The 17,639-nt window shown below is 42.2% G+C and overlaps 1 protein-coding gene across 1 annotated transcript in view; it reads right to left on the bottom strand.

Annotated features, from left to right (window-relative positions):
- Positions 1-17,639, bottom strand: part of cacul1 (CDK2 associated cullin domain 1) — a 103,851-nt gene that overhangs the window by 75,919 nt on the left and 10,293 nt on the right. Inside the window, exon 2 of the mRNA XM_041209922.1 lies at positions 3,887-4,013. Coding sequence (XP_041065856.1) covers positions 3,887-4,013 — 127 coding nt within the window. The remainder of the gene's footprint in view (positions 1-3,886; positions 4,014-17,639) is intronic.

Below are 17,639 nucleotides of genomic sequence, written 5' to 3'. Positions count from 1 at the left end.
TTTAAAAAGAGACCATCCATTCCTCTTTCGGAGACCTTCCTGCCCAAGTCTTCCCCATACATTTGTTTTCTCTTCAGTAGGAGATAGGGCAATATTAATGTGTTCAACTGCTGATCAAGCGTAATTTTTAAAAAAAGCAGGGAAAGGAGTAGCCGGGGGAGACGGGACAGGCTGGGATGCCACCTAACTATGCCTGGGCCAACAAATTGATAGCAACAAAAATAAACTAAATGGTATTTCTGCCAAAAGGCAAAAAAACTGGAAGGAGGAGCAGGAGGCAGCTGTCTTGAAACAGGGAATAAAAGCATCATTGCGATTATAAACATAAATTATACAAACAATTCAAATACTGTATATACATGGTTTGTCATAACATACTCTATGAAAACTGTATTTTTATCTTGTAGGCCCCTATTTTTTTTTGGATAACAAAGTATCTAAGCTGTTTCTCCCCCTTCTAAAAACAAGGAGCACACAATCTGACCAACCAATCTTGCTGGCAATCAAAGTATTGCACAAATTGAACATACTGGTGTATACCAAGAGTTGTATCTTGTTCAGACTTGTTTTAGTCAACAGTTGTGTCTGGGAACCTGTAAGATTTCAATGCTCAGGCTTCCAACAGGCACAAGCCTCTGTTGGTTCTATAGTTGAATCTAATCATTTTCTTGTAAGTTGCATTTTTTGTTGTGTACTGCATGTTACAAACTTTATTTCCAATATTGAACTGAGTAGAAAACCAAAATGATGGGTGAAAGGATAGTCAAAAAAAATCTGGAATTATTTAAGGAAGGGCAAGGCAATAGTACAGGGTACTATACAAGTAATGATAACCAGAATGTGACAGGAAGGGACAGAATGTACAAACATAAGAATGTGGCAGCAACTAAGATTAGAGTAGGGAAAATGGTAAAAAGTCAGAATTAAAGGCTCTTTATCTGAATGCACACAACACTCATAACAAGATGGATGAATTGATAGCACAAATAGAAATAAATGAGTCTGATATGACAGTCATTAGATACATGGTCGCAAAGTGACCACACCTGGAACCTGAACATTCAAAAGGTGTTTGACACTTTGGAAGCACAGGAAGAAAGGAAAAGGAAGTGGGGTAGCTCTGTTATTAACAGATGAGATCAGTGCAATTGTGAGAAATGATCTTGGTTTGAAGGAGCAAAACGCAGGATCAGTTTTGGTGGAGATACGAAATAGAAAAGAGAAGTCACTGGTGGGAGTGGTTTATAGGCCCGTGACAATAAGAGCTCTTTGAATACGTAATATGCAGGGTAGTGTAGTGAGATTTCCAAAAGGCATTCGAGATGCCACATAAAAGGTCACTGCACAAGATAAGAGCTCTTGGTGTTGGGAGGTGATATATTAGCATGGATAGAGGATTGGCTAATAAACAGCAAACAGAGTCAGGATCAATGAATCATTTTCAAGCTGCCGAACTGTAACGAGTGGAGAGCCCCAGGGATCAGTACTGGGCCCCAACTTGGTTGAAGGGACTGACTGTATTGTAGCCAGATTTGGTAATGATACAAAGATAGGTAGGAAAGCAATTTGTGAGGTTGTCCACATTGTCAGGAAGAATAGAAAAGTAGATTATTATTTAATGGAGAGACACTGCAGAATACTGCAGTGCAGAAGTACAGAGGAATCTGGGTGTACATGAATCACAAAAGGTTAGAATGCAGGTACAACATGTCATTAGGAAACCGATTGAAATGTTGGCCTTTATTGCAAAGGGACAGAGTATATAAGAGGGAAGTCTTGCAAAAACCGTACAGGGTATTGGTAAGACCACATCTAGGAGTACTATGTACAGCATTGGTCTCCTTAATTAAGGAGACATATATTACATTGGAAGTAGTTCCTAAATGGTCTGCTAGGCTGATTCCTGGGGTGAAGTTGCTGCCTTATGAGGAAAAGTTGATCAGGTTTAGCCTAAACTCATTGCAGTTTAGAAAAAGGAGGAGTGATCTTAATGAAACATAAGATTGTGAGGCACTTTGACAGGGTAGATGCTGAGACGATGGTTCCCCTCAAGGGGGAATCTAGATCTAGGGCGCACAGTTTAAAAATAAGGGGTCTCCCATTTAAGACAGAGATGAGGAGGAATTTCTGCTCTGAGAGGCTTGTTAGTCTTTGGAATTCTCTTCCGCAGACAGCAGTGGAGGCTGGGTCATTGAATACACATTAGGCTGAATTAGATTTTTGATTTACAAGGGAGTCAAGGGTTATGGGGACAGACAGGGAAAGATGAATTAAGGTTACAATCAGATCAGCTATAGATCTTATTGAATGGCAGAGCAGGCTCGATGGGCCAAATGCATAACTCATTCTCCTATTTCTTAGGATCTTGATGAATACATCTTTGGTTTAAAAATACTGAGGATTTTGCTAATGGACCAATTTGATTATAATAGTTGAGGAAAATAAGCAATAATCGTTTGATTTCATTTCTGTTTTCTACCAGCTGATCAGTAAACTCCCTATTGTTTGGCTGTGATTCATTGTTACTTCATGAATACCAAACTACATGTTCAGGTCAAGCTTTATGAAAGAGCAATTGAATCAATCATTTACAAGTGTGACAAAAATTGCATGTAAAATCGTATGGCATCCTGAGTGTGATGAGCATAGGTACATGCAATAAGCAACTCAGATGTTCCATGCCATTGGCCACAGTGGGTCAGATGATTCAATGTTTTACATAATTTAATATGCAATTAATCAGAACCAATGATTTACGGTGATTCAACAAATCATACTGTACTATTACACAATTCTGGGAGTGAACCTGTATTTTTGAGTTTGAATTATATGCTTCCACAGAAATTGTAAAACTGTGGCTTTGGCTTTTATTATTCTTTATGATTTTAATTTAACTATCTATTCAATTTTATCTGTTCCATTTTTGCAAATCCCAGGATCCATATGAAACTTTGTAGGCAAGGTGTTACACCGCAGGACATTGCTTCACAAAACTAGATTTGAGGCAGGAGTTGAAACAATATTATGAACAAGGTGAATAATGAAAGTATCCTTTGTTTACATAACACTTCAATAAATCACTCAGGATATTCCAAAGCACCGACATCTAATAGATTACTTTTGAAAAGCTTCCACTATTGTTATGCAAATAGGGAAAAGTTCAAATATTCTTTTCATTTTTGTTTTACAATCTTACAATTTGAACGATTTGGCCAGCTCAATTGTCATCCTTTGTTATAATTGGTAGATTTTTGTTATTGTTCAAATTGAAGTTTGATTTGAGACTGTTTTATGATTATGAAATCTGAGCAGCTCAGATGAGTCATGTGAGCAAAGTGAGATGGGCTCTCAGAAAAGGTTGATTGAAAAAAATACTCCACCAATCAAGAATATTGTGTATATGAGTTCCGATTTATACAGGAAATAAGCAGAGCGCCTACAGCATATATCATCAGCTCCACTCCATTTTAATGGAGGGTTCGAATTTCAGACTGGCCTGGGAACCAATCCAGAATAACGAAGAACACAACTGCCAGAGGAATACACCAGAAGGTGGCGGGGGATTGGGGCGGGGGTGGGAAAGGTTGGGGGGGGGGGGGGGGGGGGGGTGGAGATGGGGGGAGTTATTACATAAAATCTCAGGAGCAAATAAAATGCAAAAAAGCTACTTTCTTATGGCCATTTGGGAACAAGCTTTTTGTAATCTTTTCTAGTTCCCGAGGTGGCCTGATACTAGTGAGGTTCTTAAACATCACAAATTATACTTTTGACCTTCATTGTAAAATAAGGCATCACAAGCATGACTTTCACAAAGCAAACTGATTAAATTCTGATCTTTTATTTTAATCATGGTATTGTCGATGACCAAAATTCGCTGCTTTCTCACCTGTAGATTTGCTCGTAAGATATAGGGATGCAATCTCCAGGAGACTGTGTCAAAAGCTGATCAATGGCACTGTCCAGTTTCGGCCAATAAGTACGCTGGTAATCTTCAGTTGTTATAACATTCATCACTAAACAAAACATTAAAAATAAAAGCACAATTTACCAAATTAAACACAGACTTAAAGAAATTCAAGGAGTTGCAAGAAATGCTTTTGTAATCTTTCCTAGTTCTTGGGATGGCCAGTAATTAATGGGTCTCCCAAGCTTAACAAATATGGCTGCAAGCTGGATTGGTGGTAGACAGGAAAATCGCACACAGGTGGTTTGGCTCCAGTGATAGCAAAGATAATAAAGAAATGCTCTCATTACTATATAACATTTCAATTTTAATTCATTGTTTAGCGTTCTGGTCTGAAGCAAAACATCACTTCCTCCTGCAAACATTGCAATTGCTGCGTCATGTTTTTCAGGCATTTTCTGATAAGATAACATTTTTTAATAAAACCTATGTAAAGTACGATTATAAGAAAATATCAGCTACAGAGCTTGTGGTCGAACAAATTGGACAACTAGAACGGATGCAGATTGCTACCAAAGAATTCCTACACTGCTAATTCCAGTCAGAGTATTTCTGCATAAAAGATAAGTGCTCCATTCCTTTCTAATACCCTCTCCCATCTCAGAAAATTACCATTTAAACAGTAGACCACCTACCTGTGTTGATGATCAAGAATGGATCTCTGGTTCAGGATGTACCTGGCAATGGATGAATTTTTTTTTTAAAAAAAAGGGAAGCTGCATGAAAGTAAACCTAAAGCACTGGTTACCTTTGTTGTGTTAATTGTCAAAGGTCTTATTTGTACATCAAGGGCAATCTATACCATCCGTCCATCTATTGCTCAATAGATAAATAAACATTCAAATACAGTTACTATAAATGGTGCCAAATGGGAAACAGCTGTTAAGTGAACATAATTTCGTGACCTCAGATTTATTTTCACCCTGAACAAATGAATCATAGAATAATTGAATGGTTACAGCACAGAAGGGGGCCATTCGGTTTGTTGAGTCTGTGCCAGCTCTCCAAGAGCAATTTAGCTGGTACCACTCCCCTGCCCTTTCCCATGACGCTGCAATTTTTTTTCCTTCAGGCGTTTATCCAATTTGCTTTTAAAATCCATGATTGAATCTGCCCCCATCACACTCTCAGGCAGTGCATTCCAGCATAAAAATAAAGTGCTTCCTCATGTCGTCATCAGTTCTTTTGCCAAACACCTTAAATCTATACCCTCAGGTTCATGACTCTTCTGCCAATAGGAGCAATCTCTCTCTATCTACTCTGTCTGGACCCCTGATGATTTTGAACACCCCAATCAAATCTCCTTTCAACCTTTCCTTTTCTAAGGAGAACAACCCCAACTTCTCTAATCTATTCACCTAACTGAAGTCCCTTAGAGGGCCAGGAGAGAGAACATAGGCCCTGGTGCTTCTCCAGTTTCCAGGTCCCTTATCCACCACAAGGTACCCCCAACCTCGCCAACCATTTAACCCTCCCCCTCACATTCTTCCTACACCCAGAATTGGGAACCATAGTCACAGTGGGGGCGAACAATTTTATACAGGTTCGGCAAAACTTCTTTGCTTTTATTCTCTTTGCCTCTAGTTATAAAGCCCATCAGAAGCTCAGGTTTCAGTATGATACACTTTACAAACATGGCTTTGTCGGACAACATGGTCATTCATATTATGTAACCAGCTCCACTTCTTTGAACCTGGCCCTATGCAATATCCAGACAGCAACATGCAAAATATTTAAACCTCACAAGCACTGCAAACAAGCCCATGTGGAAATGAGAATATCTTGAGCTAATGGTGATACATTTTATTGGTGCATGACGCCCGGTTTCACTTACAAGATTTAAAATGACAAAAACCTTCCAGTAAATTAGCACCAACCTATTCGCCTGTAATCATGTGCTATTTCTGTCCAAACAGGTGGACTTTATCAACAGAAAAATTACACTTTGCATAGTGTGATAAATATTTTCGCATTTCAAATTAAACTAACCACACTTACAATGCCCAGCATAGAGCAAATAATAGGAGAGAAAAGTACTGCAGATCTGGGAATCTGAAATATAAATAGGAAATGCTGGAAATGCTCAGTGGGCCAGACAGCTTCTGCGGCGAGAGAAACAGTCAACGCTTCTGGTCCACAATCTGCACTAGTTCTGACAAAGGATCACTGACCTCTCTCTGCACAGATGTCATCAAACATGCTGAGCATTTCCAATACTTTTCGTTCCTACTGGAGCAAAAATAACCCCTTTCACCAGCCCTCCAAACACAATCAGACTGTGAGCCTCTCAATCCAGCAGCTGCCCAAGATCTGGTTTGGCACAACATTGAACATGAATTTTTAAAAAAAGAATGTATGAAGAAAACATAAAACTTACTGAGCAAAAGAAAGCAATGTCAAAACAATAAATTGACAATTTAAGAAAGGAGCAATTAATAAAATTGAACATTAGGAAGTGCCAAGAAAGACAGCGAACTAATAAAAGGCCCTGGTGGCGCACACTCCAAGAGTACACGAGCGCGAGAGTGAACATAAGCATCTGGTTCACTCTCATACACACGCACACTCACTCTCACATACTCAGCCAGGGGAAGCCAGGGCCAGGGACACACTATCATTGGAGGGGTTAAGGAGAGGTCAGGAAGGGAAGGGCTAGGGTCCACAGATACCATCAACTGAGGGAAGTCTTGGAGGCAAGGTCAGGAGAAGAAGGGCCTTGTGGGGATAAATTGAATATAGAGACACTAGGCTTACCTTGTGCTCCAACAGCCTCTAGTCAGATCTAAACTTGGAAGAGTGAAGAAAGCAGCACCTAAAAAGGCCCAAACACAAGTCTACGAGGTAAGCAAGAAAGGAGGAACTGGGGAATCTGCAGCTCCTACTTAGCCAATGAATGTTGCTGTTCAGGACAAGAGCAATCATTGGCCAAGTAGCCTGCCAATTGGGCTGGTCTACACGCCAGATTGGTTGTTTTGGACACTGACCATCCAGGTCTGCCAATGATCCTGGGCTCTCCTGGAGCGCAGCTTGTGCACTGGCACTCATACCCAGAACCATTCCTGTAAATCTTTTCTGTACTGTCTCCAAAGCCTTTCCATGTTTCCTAAAGTGCTGTGCCCAGAATTGGGCCATGAGGAGACTCCAAATTTTAGTTTGAGACATTTGGTACTGCAATGTCCTGTCACAAAGCAAACACAACATGAAATTAAAATTGGACTATGACATCAAGTTTATGTCAGTCACAGGCACATTGAGGTTGACAGACAATAATCGGGTGATGTCTTGCATAAGGCTTGATCCCGTAAAATTTCCAGTCAGATAATCCAGGAGACAAATGTGAAGAATGAAGTTTAGACTGCAATTCATGAACTCATTGTACTCAAATCCCTGGCTCAACATGCGTCAGCAGCCAGTGAGACACCCAATTGACTATATGGTGCACAAGTTGAAAGTCTAAACAGGCATGAAATTTGATTCTTTTCTCATTCGATGCTCAGATTTACTAACCCTTATAAAAGTGAGTATAAATAACTCTGGCTCAAGGGCACTGAAGCCAACTATAGCAATCATATCATAACATCAAATAAGATCCATTAAAGAAGCACAAATTTAGAACAATTTTTTTTTAAAGTCTATTTCGCTTAGTGTCATACCACATGCTGGATTTACAGCCAACCACTGAAGGAGTTTAGTTAACTGTCCATACAAGAAAGTCACCATATTCACAGAATTACATGCTGAAACTCGAATGTAAAAAATGTATCTAATTCAGACACTTCAACCTAAGTGTGACATCTTTCACACTACTTCGCAGAAAGATGTGAAATTACTCATAGTTCCAGAGTTACAGGCTATGCCAGATCCTACCTTCAGCAGATTGAACTGGTAATAAACCGAAAAGCAGGAAAGAAATTACCTCAATTCTTCTGGTCAGCACCAGGTTTCCAAATGCTGGAGAAATTCCATGGCCAGTGCAGTGCTGTATATTAGCCCAGAGATCGCACTTTTCAGCAGTTATCACAATGTCAAACTCAGCAGCACAGGAGACCATTCGGTCCATCGTGCCAGTGACGGCTCTTTGAAAGAGCAATCTGATTAGTCTCATTTCCCTGTGCATTTTTCTTTTTCAAGCATACATCCAATTCCCTTACTATTAAATCTTCCATCAGCCTTTCAGACAATGCATTCTGAATCGTAACAACTCACTGCTTAAAACATTTTTTTCCTCATCTGTGCATTAGTTCTTTGCCAATTAGCTTAAAGCATCATCTGCTAGTGGAAAAAATATTAACTCCAACAAACTCTTTATAATTTAAAATATTTTCATCAAATCTCCCCTAATCTTCTCTTCTCCAAGGAGAACAACACTGGTTTCTCTGGTCACAATCCCAGACCAAGCCCCAAGTTGTCACGATCCAGTTAGTGACCAGTAACTCTTGTTGTAAAGTAGATGAATTTGAAATCCCAGTTACTTACCAAGAGAATAAAGATTCCACAGTTTTAAACCAACAGAAGAAATTTGACTCTACACAAATGTGATGAAATGCGGATACGCCGGTCAGGAAAGGGCCACACGTGAGCAGTTCTCTTGATTTGAGAGTTCTGTGCATCTGCCTGCCGGGAAATGGGCACACGTGCACAGCTCGCTTATTTTAGTTGTCTTCAGGCCGGGAACCAACCCTGCACACCTGCACAGATGGAAAAGCAGCAAAGGAGTGAAACCGTGAGAAGCTGCAGGTCAGGTGACCTGAACTGGAGCGCCATTCAGAGAGGTATTCCAGGAAGTAGGACAGGGAGAGGTCCCAGAAGGTCCCTGACGGAGATAAAGACAAGGATCAGAAAGAGGTCCCAGAAGACAGTCCCAGGTAAGGGACAAAGATAGAGATCAGAAACTGATCCTGCTGAGTAAAGTTGAGAGAAAGGAAGAGAGCAATAGGCTCCAAGTTAAAGAGAGAGCTACAAGGAGCAGAATTGAAGCAAAGCGGGCTTGAGAGAAGCCCAGAAGATCCGAGAGGGCAGTTAAAGGTTGGCGACTCCATGCTGTGGGCCATAGTGGCAAATATACCCTTTTAGAGCAGTGGTATTGTGCCTGGCATGGCCAAAGATCTGAAATAATGCACAGAAGGTGAAGCTTGAACACTTGTACGCGGAGATTGAGGGGGAAGGAATCTCGAAAGGTGAGATTGAAACCCTCGAGGTGGATCCGTATTGAAACCAGCAGAGCGGGAGCGATATTTGAAGAGAATTCTAAGGCAAGTTCTTCAAATGTGGAGAGTGGAAACCCTCATGAGAAAGACAGAGTTTCAGTGAGACCGGTGTGATAAGCATCTGGGTGGGTTGTTGAGATATCTATAGAATCTGCTTTGGTCACATCTGTTATTTATTTTGGAGAGTGGTGTGTCTGACTGCAGTTCGCCAGTTGGATCACATGTATAAAATACTTACCCTGAATATTAGAATAAGATGGATATATTGAATTGTTTCATCTTTCTGAATTTGTATGTGTTCGTAAAGACATAGCTGTGGTGAAAGAATCATGAATATTTGAATAATTTTCTTACGCTTATATTGAGATATTGCCAACCATTTTGTCTGGTGTAAGAGAGTTCATTTTTCTTGTTTAATAAATATTTTATTTTTGTGTTGAAAGTTCATCAGTAGACTCCTGTGAATTTGTTCAGTAACTTTGCTCCACGGTTCCAAAAAAAATGTTAGGATCTATCAAGCCACGTTTCACTCTGGGATCTGTCTTGTCCAATATTAACATCAGCTGGGATCGTAACACAAGTCAGCAAAGCAAACAGTCAATACTATCCAACTTGTAACTCTTTCGAGTACAAACCCGTTTCCATCTGTTTCAGATGAAGTTACATTGTTTCATAGTTTGCCATTGTGAGATTTGAACTCTTGATCTTGGGGTTACAAACCCAGTACCATAACCACTTGGCTATTTAGGCCAAGCCTATCCAACTTGTATTCTAACAACCAGAATTAACGAGGTAAACATGAATTAACAGGCAAACTGTGGTCGAACACACCACAAACTGCACATTGAATGGCAGACATCCAAGATAGACCCCACAAATTTCTCAGCAATTCACACAGACATCAGCGATCACTGTGAGCTACAAAATCCTTTAAATTCTGCCTTCCTCATGAGGGATTTCAGCTTTTTGAGGATATCATTTCTGATTTCCCTCAACAACTGCTCCATCTCAGGCTGTCCCAACAACTGCTCGCCTCCCATTTGCTCAATCTCTTCTGCTGCGGCTGTGTCCCATTGGATTCCTGAGACTGTGCCCCAGCATCTAATTACTGACATGATTTTGGCTCTCTAGCTACACTGAGCAGAACACCATTACTCCTGGGCTTCCCTTTACTCCAACAGCTAGCTTCACTGAGCTGGCACCACTCTAGTGTTTTTCTGAACTCCAATCTTCTCAGCTACACTGAGTAAATACTACTCCCGATCTGCAAGGAGCCCCAACTCCTAGCAGAACAAAGCTACCAATGGCTCCAGGGGCATCTCTGAGCCCCAGACCTGTCAACAGTTTGGAACACTGCAGCTGCGTGGAGCAGGCCCTCTTTTTCATCTGCTCCTGACTCCCTTTCACGTGGGCTCACTTTTGCACTGTACCCCAGTCCCGTGGTTGTTGTTTTGCGCCATACCATCACACAGACACACTACCCAATCCGCAAAGAAGCAGAGAAACTCTGGGGCAGCCTGTCTTCCTGCTGCGCTCTGTGTTTGCGCTGGAACTCCCAGGCATGCCAGGGATTATAGTCCTCAAACTCAAACTGGAAACCCCAGTGAAAACAACCCAGGAATACAAATTCCCTCACACTCTAGCCTCTCCAAATAAATGAGGTACCTCATCCCAGGTATAATTCTAGTAAATCTCCTCTGCACTCTCTTCAAGGCCTTGATGCCCTTTCGAAAGTGTGGTGCCCAGTATTGAACACAATACACCACTGGGGCCTAACCAGTGGCTCATAAAGGTCTAACATAACTTCCTCATTTTCATACTCTTCTCTGTTTATAAAGTCACAGTTTCACCTATGTTCTTTTTAAAAAAAAAGATGCATTATCAATGTCCTGCCACCTTCAAAGATACGTGTATTCGAATCCCTATGTCTCTGTTTCGCATCCTTTTTAAAACAGGTCACCGTTTTTTTGCAGATAGTACACAATGTCAATATACAAGTGACAACTTAGAGATGCAAAGTGGAGTAGAATAAGATTATCAAATGAACTGCAGGAACTACAATTCTGACCCATTAAAATATGTCACACTGTACTGTGTGGACAATATCCTTCAATCGTGATTAAATCAGGGTACTCTGAAAAACTCAATATGTGGCCAAAACAGTACAGGATCTGCACTTTTCCAAAGAATGATACACACACCCTTTGCTAACAGCCAGGAAAATTGATTTTGAATGTAGCTAAAAATGCTTCCTGGGAAAATGTTTGCCAAATGCTTCTCTATAACATGACAGAGGAGGAAAAAAAAATCATATCTATCTTCAAAATTCAGAACATGTTTGCTTGTGTTTCAACTATGGGTGGATCCACCATGCAGCTAACAGACTAGTTGGCAAGAATAAAAACCGAAAACACTAGAAAGATTCAGCAGGTTGGGCAGCTTCTGGAAAGAGAGAAACAGGAGCGTTAATTAGCTGGAGGCGGGACTTCTGCCCCTCAGCCAGGAGGAAGTCCTGCCTCACAAAGCTGCCACCAGCAGCGCCAGAAGTTGACAAGACTGGGATGGCAAGCAGTTCCCAGAGTCTAAGTCCCAGGAGTCAGAGTTATACAGCACAGAAACAGGCCCTTTGGCCGATTGTGTCCATCAAGCACCTATCTATTCCAATCCCATTTTCCTGCACTTGGCCCACAGTCCTGTATGCTATGGTGTTTCAAGTGTTCATCTAAATACTTCTTAAGTATTTAAATGAGCGCTTGAGGAGTCCAGCACTTGGGAATTGTGGGGGTCTTAGCGCAGGGAGGGGGGGTGAAATCAGAGGGGTTGGGGGGAGTGGAGGTTGCGGGGTTGCACAGAGGGGACTGGGGGTGTTGTGGAAGCCTGCGGGGAGGGAGCACCCGGCAGGCCAGGTCTTGGTGGGGGGAATCAAAGATGAAGGGAGCTGTTAGCAGAGACCCCCACCCCTTCCCATCCAAGGCCAGAGTAGGGTCACTTTCTAGGCTTCCTCCCTGTCCCTGGACTCCCTCCACCAGCCTGAAAATTGAGTCTGGGCAGGAAACGGCCCTTAACTGTTCATTAATAAGCCACTTATGGGCCTCAATTGGGGCTTGGACAGGGAGGCAGGCCGGCCTAGGCCTCATCCATCCCACCGTAACATTTCAGAGGTTGGGGCAGGCGAGAATCCAGTGGGAAGGCCAACTATGGAATTTTAGAGGGCCCGCCTACAAACCTGCCAACAGGGTACTATAAAATTCTGTCCAAGGTTTCAAGATGATGACCTTTCATCTGAGCTGGTCATCAACTTGAAACATTAACTCTGTTTCTCTATCCACAGCTGCTGCCAGATCTGCTCAGAATTTCCAGCATTTTCTGTTTTACTTTCAGAGTTGCAGCATCCACAGTATTTTGCTATAAAGCAGGATTTCCTTTGGAATTTTTCTCATGGTGGAGATGGTGGGAATTAATTCATAGCCATTGTTCATTTTCCTAACCTTACCATCAAGCTCTGAACTTTCAAAATTTAGCTTCGGAGAGTAAAGAAAAAAAAGAATATCTTAAGATTCATTTTCAGCCTTTTAAAAATGAATCAAAGTCTGGTGGAAATCAAGAAACAAAAAAGACATCTCACAGCTGAATCTAGCGCAGGAACAGAAAGTACTGGTTTTTGGGATCCAAGAAGTACGGTTTTACTTAAATCCGGATAAAATAAATTAGGAGAAAAATTACTTTTAAAATTAGCAGATAATGAACCATCAATTTTCTTTGTAAAAGAAAAGGTTTATAGTTTTAAGCAAAACCTCAAATATGCTGGCCCATATCACACACACTGAGTTCCAAATTCCCTCCATTCCTCTCTCATTCACAATTATGCATCTAAATTTATTGTATTCTGCTACTTTTGATGATGTTGGTGATATTGGAAACACATTATTGGATGCATCCTAATCAAAACTCATAATATAAACGCAAAAAAAAAATGATTCTTTCATGTAATTTCCAAAATCCCATCTGTGAATGTTGTGAGAAAGTAAAATTTCCAAGCAAAACAGGTAATCTGCATAAACAGCAAATATCGGACAAGAAAATATAAACTGAGGTGAGGAGGGAAGTGAGGAATTGGGTGCAATTACACAATAAAAGGGCAATCACTAAAATTGATACAGGTCTAATCACCAAAATCAACTTGGACCCATGTTAATTCATCCATTCAGAAAGCAGGCACATGGGATAATCACCACCCGGAAGTTCCCATCCAAGACACTCACTATCCTAACTTGGAAATATATCGTCGTTCCTTCATTGTCACTGGGTCAAAATCCTGGAACTCCCTCCCTAATCTTTGAGGAGAAGGCCTCTTGCACTCAGCAGGAGGAAGGGCATCCAACAGAGGATGGTTAGAAGTGACTGAAGCATTCTGGGAGAAGTCATCGCGACTCAGGAGGGAATCAAGGAGGACCCACTGTCAAAGAACAGAATAGCCCCAAACATTACATTGCTGTAGTGTTTCCATCTCTCCCTCCTCCTCAAACCTAAAAAAAAGAGGAAAAGACAGTGCCTTCAGGAGTGCACCAGACCTGCGAGGGACACTCTTCTGAAAGTGGATTTTAAAGAAAAAGCAGCTGATTGGTGAGTAAATCCTGGGAGCAGACTCGGAGGGAGGAGCACCGGAGCGGTGAGTATAAATCTAGCTTAACTCGAGGATTCGCGGCCTTGTCTCTAGGGAGCAGACTCGGAAGAAGGAGCACCGGAGCAGTGACCTCGGGGCATAGACTAACTGAAGACAAAACTGAAAAAGTGACATCACAGGAAAGCTGTGATCTGATTGGTTGGTAGGAAATCTGCACCAAATTTGAAAAAAAAACACTGCAAAGCTAATTAATGAATGAATTATCTAAGTAGAGATGGCTGGGCAGGTGATGTGCTGTAGCTGTATGATGTGGGAGCTGGCAGATCCCATTGCGAGCCGCAGTGACCACACCTGCAGCAAGTGTTGGTTGCTGGAGGAATTCCGGCTCAGAATTGATGAGCTGGAGTCCAAGCTCTGGACGCTGCAGCACATCCAGGAGGGGAGAGTTAACTGGATGCTTTGTGTGAGGAGGCGGTCACACCCAGTAGATTAAGTACTACAAGTCCGGTCAATGGTCAGAGTCAGCAGGGTGCGACTGCAAGTGAGGCAGTTAGAGGGATCCTGTGTTCAGGAACAGAGGAGCCTCAGGTCTTGACATTGACCAACAGGTACGAGGTACTTGCTCCCTGTGTGGATGAGGAACAGGGCTGTAGGGGGGATGAGCCAGCTGACCATGGCACCGTGGAACAGGAGGCCATTCAAGAGGGGGGAGCAAAAAGACAAGTGGTAGTTGTAGAGGATTCTATAATTAGGGGAATTGATAGCTTTCTTTGTAAGCAGAATCGAAAGTCTCGCATGGTATGTTGCCTGCCCGGTGCCAGGGTGAGGGACATCTCTGATCGGCTTGAAAGGATATTGGAGAGGGAGGGGGAGGATCCAATTGTTGTGGTCCACGTCGGGACAAATAACATTGGTAAGACTAGGAAAGAGGACCTGTTTGGGGATTATCAGGAACTAGGAACTAAATTAAAGAACAAGTCCTCAAGGGTTATAATCTCTGGATTACTACCTGAGCCATGTGCAAATTGGCATAGGGACGTGAGAATAAGGGAAGTAAACACGTGGCTAAAGAAGTGGTGTGGGAAAGAGGGGTTCCATTTCGTGGGGCACTGGCATCAGTATTGGAACAGGAGAGTTCTGTACCGTTGGGACGGTCTCCACCTGAACCGATCTGGGACCAATTTTCTAGCGAGAAAGGTAAATAGGGTGGTCAACAGGACTTTAAACTAGAAAGTCAGGTGGGGGGGGGGGTAAAACTCCAAGAAGTATAACAAATGGGAAACAAAGCAGCAGGTTAGGGTGTGGGGTTTGGATTCAACTTCATGGAAAATTATGAAAAAACTGAAAAGAAAGGAGAAGCTATTAAAGTCTCCAGAACACAAAATAGGACAGAATGTTTGGAAAGGGCTAGAAAATTAACTTCAAGCACATCAGATAAAAGGATGACAATGAGAAAGTGGATGGGAAATACAGGACTGAAGGTGTTGTATCTGAATGCACGCAGTATACGAAATAAGATAAATGAGCTTGTGGCGCAGATTGAAATTGGCAGGTATGATGTGGTGGGCATCACAGAGACATGGCTGCAAGGGGATCAGGACTGGGAGATAAATATCCAAGGATATACATCCTATCGAAAAGATAGGCAGGTTGGCAGAGGGGGTGGGGTTGCTCTGTTAATAAGAAATGAAATTAAATCGTTAGCAAGAAATGATCTCAGGTCAGATGATGTAGAATCTGTGTGGGTAGAGTTGAGGAACCACAAAGGTAAAAAAAACCATAATGGGAGTTATGTACAGGCCTCTGAACAGTAGTCAGGATGTGGGGCACAAGATACACCAGGAGATAGAAAAGGTGTGTAAGAAAGGCAAAGTTACAGTGATCATGGGGGATTTCAATATGCAGGTAGACTGGGAAAATCAGGTTGGTAGTGGATCCCAAGAAAATGAATTTGTGGAATGTCTACAAGACGGCTTTTTGGAGCAGCTTGTGGTGCAGCCCACCAGGGAACAGGCAATTCTAGATTTAGTGATGTGTAATGAGGCAGATTTGATAAGGGAGCTTAAGGTGAAGGAACTCTTAGGAGGAAGGAACATGATAGAATTTACCCTGCAATTTGAGGGGAAAAAGCTGGAATCAGATGTAAAGGTATTATAATTGAATAAAGGCAACTACAGAGGCATGAGGGAGGAGCTGGCCAGAATTGACTGGGAGATGAGCCTAGCAGGAAAGACAGTGGAACAGCAATGGCAGGAGTTTCTGGGAGTGATTTGGGAGACACAGCAAAAATTCATCCCTAGGAAGAAGAAGCATACTAAAGGGAGGACGAGGCAACCATGGCTGACAAGGGAAGTCAGGGACAGCGTAAAAGCTAAAGAGAAAGCATACAATGCGGCGAAGGGCAGTGGGAAATCAGGGGATTGGGAAGCCTACAAAGACCAACAGAGGACAACTAAAAAGGAAATATGGAGGGAGAAGATTAAATATGAGGGTAAACTAACCAGTTAAAAAAAAGATTGCAAGAGTTTATTTTAGATATATAAAGGATAAGAGAGAGGCTAAAGTGGACATTGAGCCGCTGGAAAATAACGCTGGAGAAGTAGTAGCGGGGAACAAAGAAATGGCGGAGGAACTGAATAGGTACTTTGCGTCAGTCTTCACAGTGGAAGACATGAGTGACATCCCCAAAGTCAAAAGAGTCGGGGGGCAGAGGTGAGTATGGTGGCCATTACCAAGAAGGTGCTAGGAAAACTGAAAGGTCTGAAGGTGGATAAATCACCTGGACCAGATGGATTACACCCCAGAGTTCTGAGAGGAAATAGCTGAAGAGATAGTGGAGGCGTTAGTGGTGATCTTTCAGGAATCACTGGAGTCAGGGAGGGTCCCAGAGGACTGGAAAATAACTAATGTAACCCCCCTGTTTAAGAAGGGAGTGAGGCAAAAGACGGGAAATTACAGGCAGATTAGCCTGACCTCGGTCGTTGGTAAGATTTTAGAGTCCATTATTAAGGATCAGATTTCAGAATACTTGGAAGTGCATGGTAAAATAGAGCAAAGTCAGCATGGTTTCATCAAGGGGAGGTCATGCCTGACAAATCTGTTAGACTTCTTTGAGGAGGTAACGAGTAGGTTAGACAAAGGAGAGCCAATGGATGTTATCTACTTGGACTTCCAGAAGGCCTTTGACAAGGTGCTGCACAGGAGGCTGCTCAGTAAGATAAGAGCCCATGGTGTTAGAAGCAAGGTACTAGCATGGATAGAATATTGGCTGTCTAGCAGGAGGCAGAGAGTGGGGATAAGGGGGTCCTTCTCAGGATGGCGGCCGGTGACTAGTGGAGTTCCGCAGGGGTCAGTGTTGGGACCATAACAAAATGGTACCAGGCATGAAAGACTGCAGTTATGTACAGGGATTAGAAAAACTGTGGCTGCTCTCCTTACAGCAGAGAAGGTGAAGAGGACAGTTAATAGAGGCATTCAAAATCACAAGTGTTTTCACAGAGAAAATATTTTTTTTTCCACTAGAAGATGATCAGTAACCAAAGTAACTGACAAAAGAACACAAGGCAACAGGAGGGGAAAAATTGCACAAATCATGGTGACCTGGAACTCACTGCCTGAAAGCGTGCTGGAAGCAGATTTAATCAGAACTTTCAAAAGGTAATTGGGTAAATACTTGAAAAGGGAAAAAATGACAGGGCTATGAGGAAAGATCAGGGGAGGGGAACTAATTGGGTATCTTTCAAAGAGGCAGCATAGGCATGGCTGGTCAGACACTCCTTCAGTGGTCCTGATGTTTCAATTTAAAGTTGCAACTGGTTAACTGAGTTGTTCCTCTGGAGACACT

The sequence above is a fragment of the Carcharodon carcharias genome, chromosome 17, assembly GCF_017639515.1.
Source record: "Carcharodon carcharias isolate sCarCar2 chromosome 17, sCarCar2.pri, whole genome shotgun sequence".
NCBI classification, from domain to species: domain Eukaryota; kingdom Metazoa; phylum Chordata; class Chondrichthyes; order Lamniformes; family Lamnidae; genus Carcharodon; species Carcharodon carcharias.
This window is presented reverse-complemented; position numbering and strand designations above follow the sequence as displayed.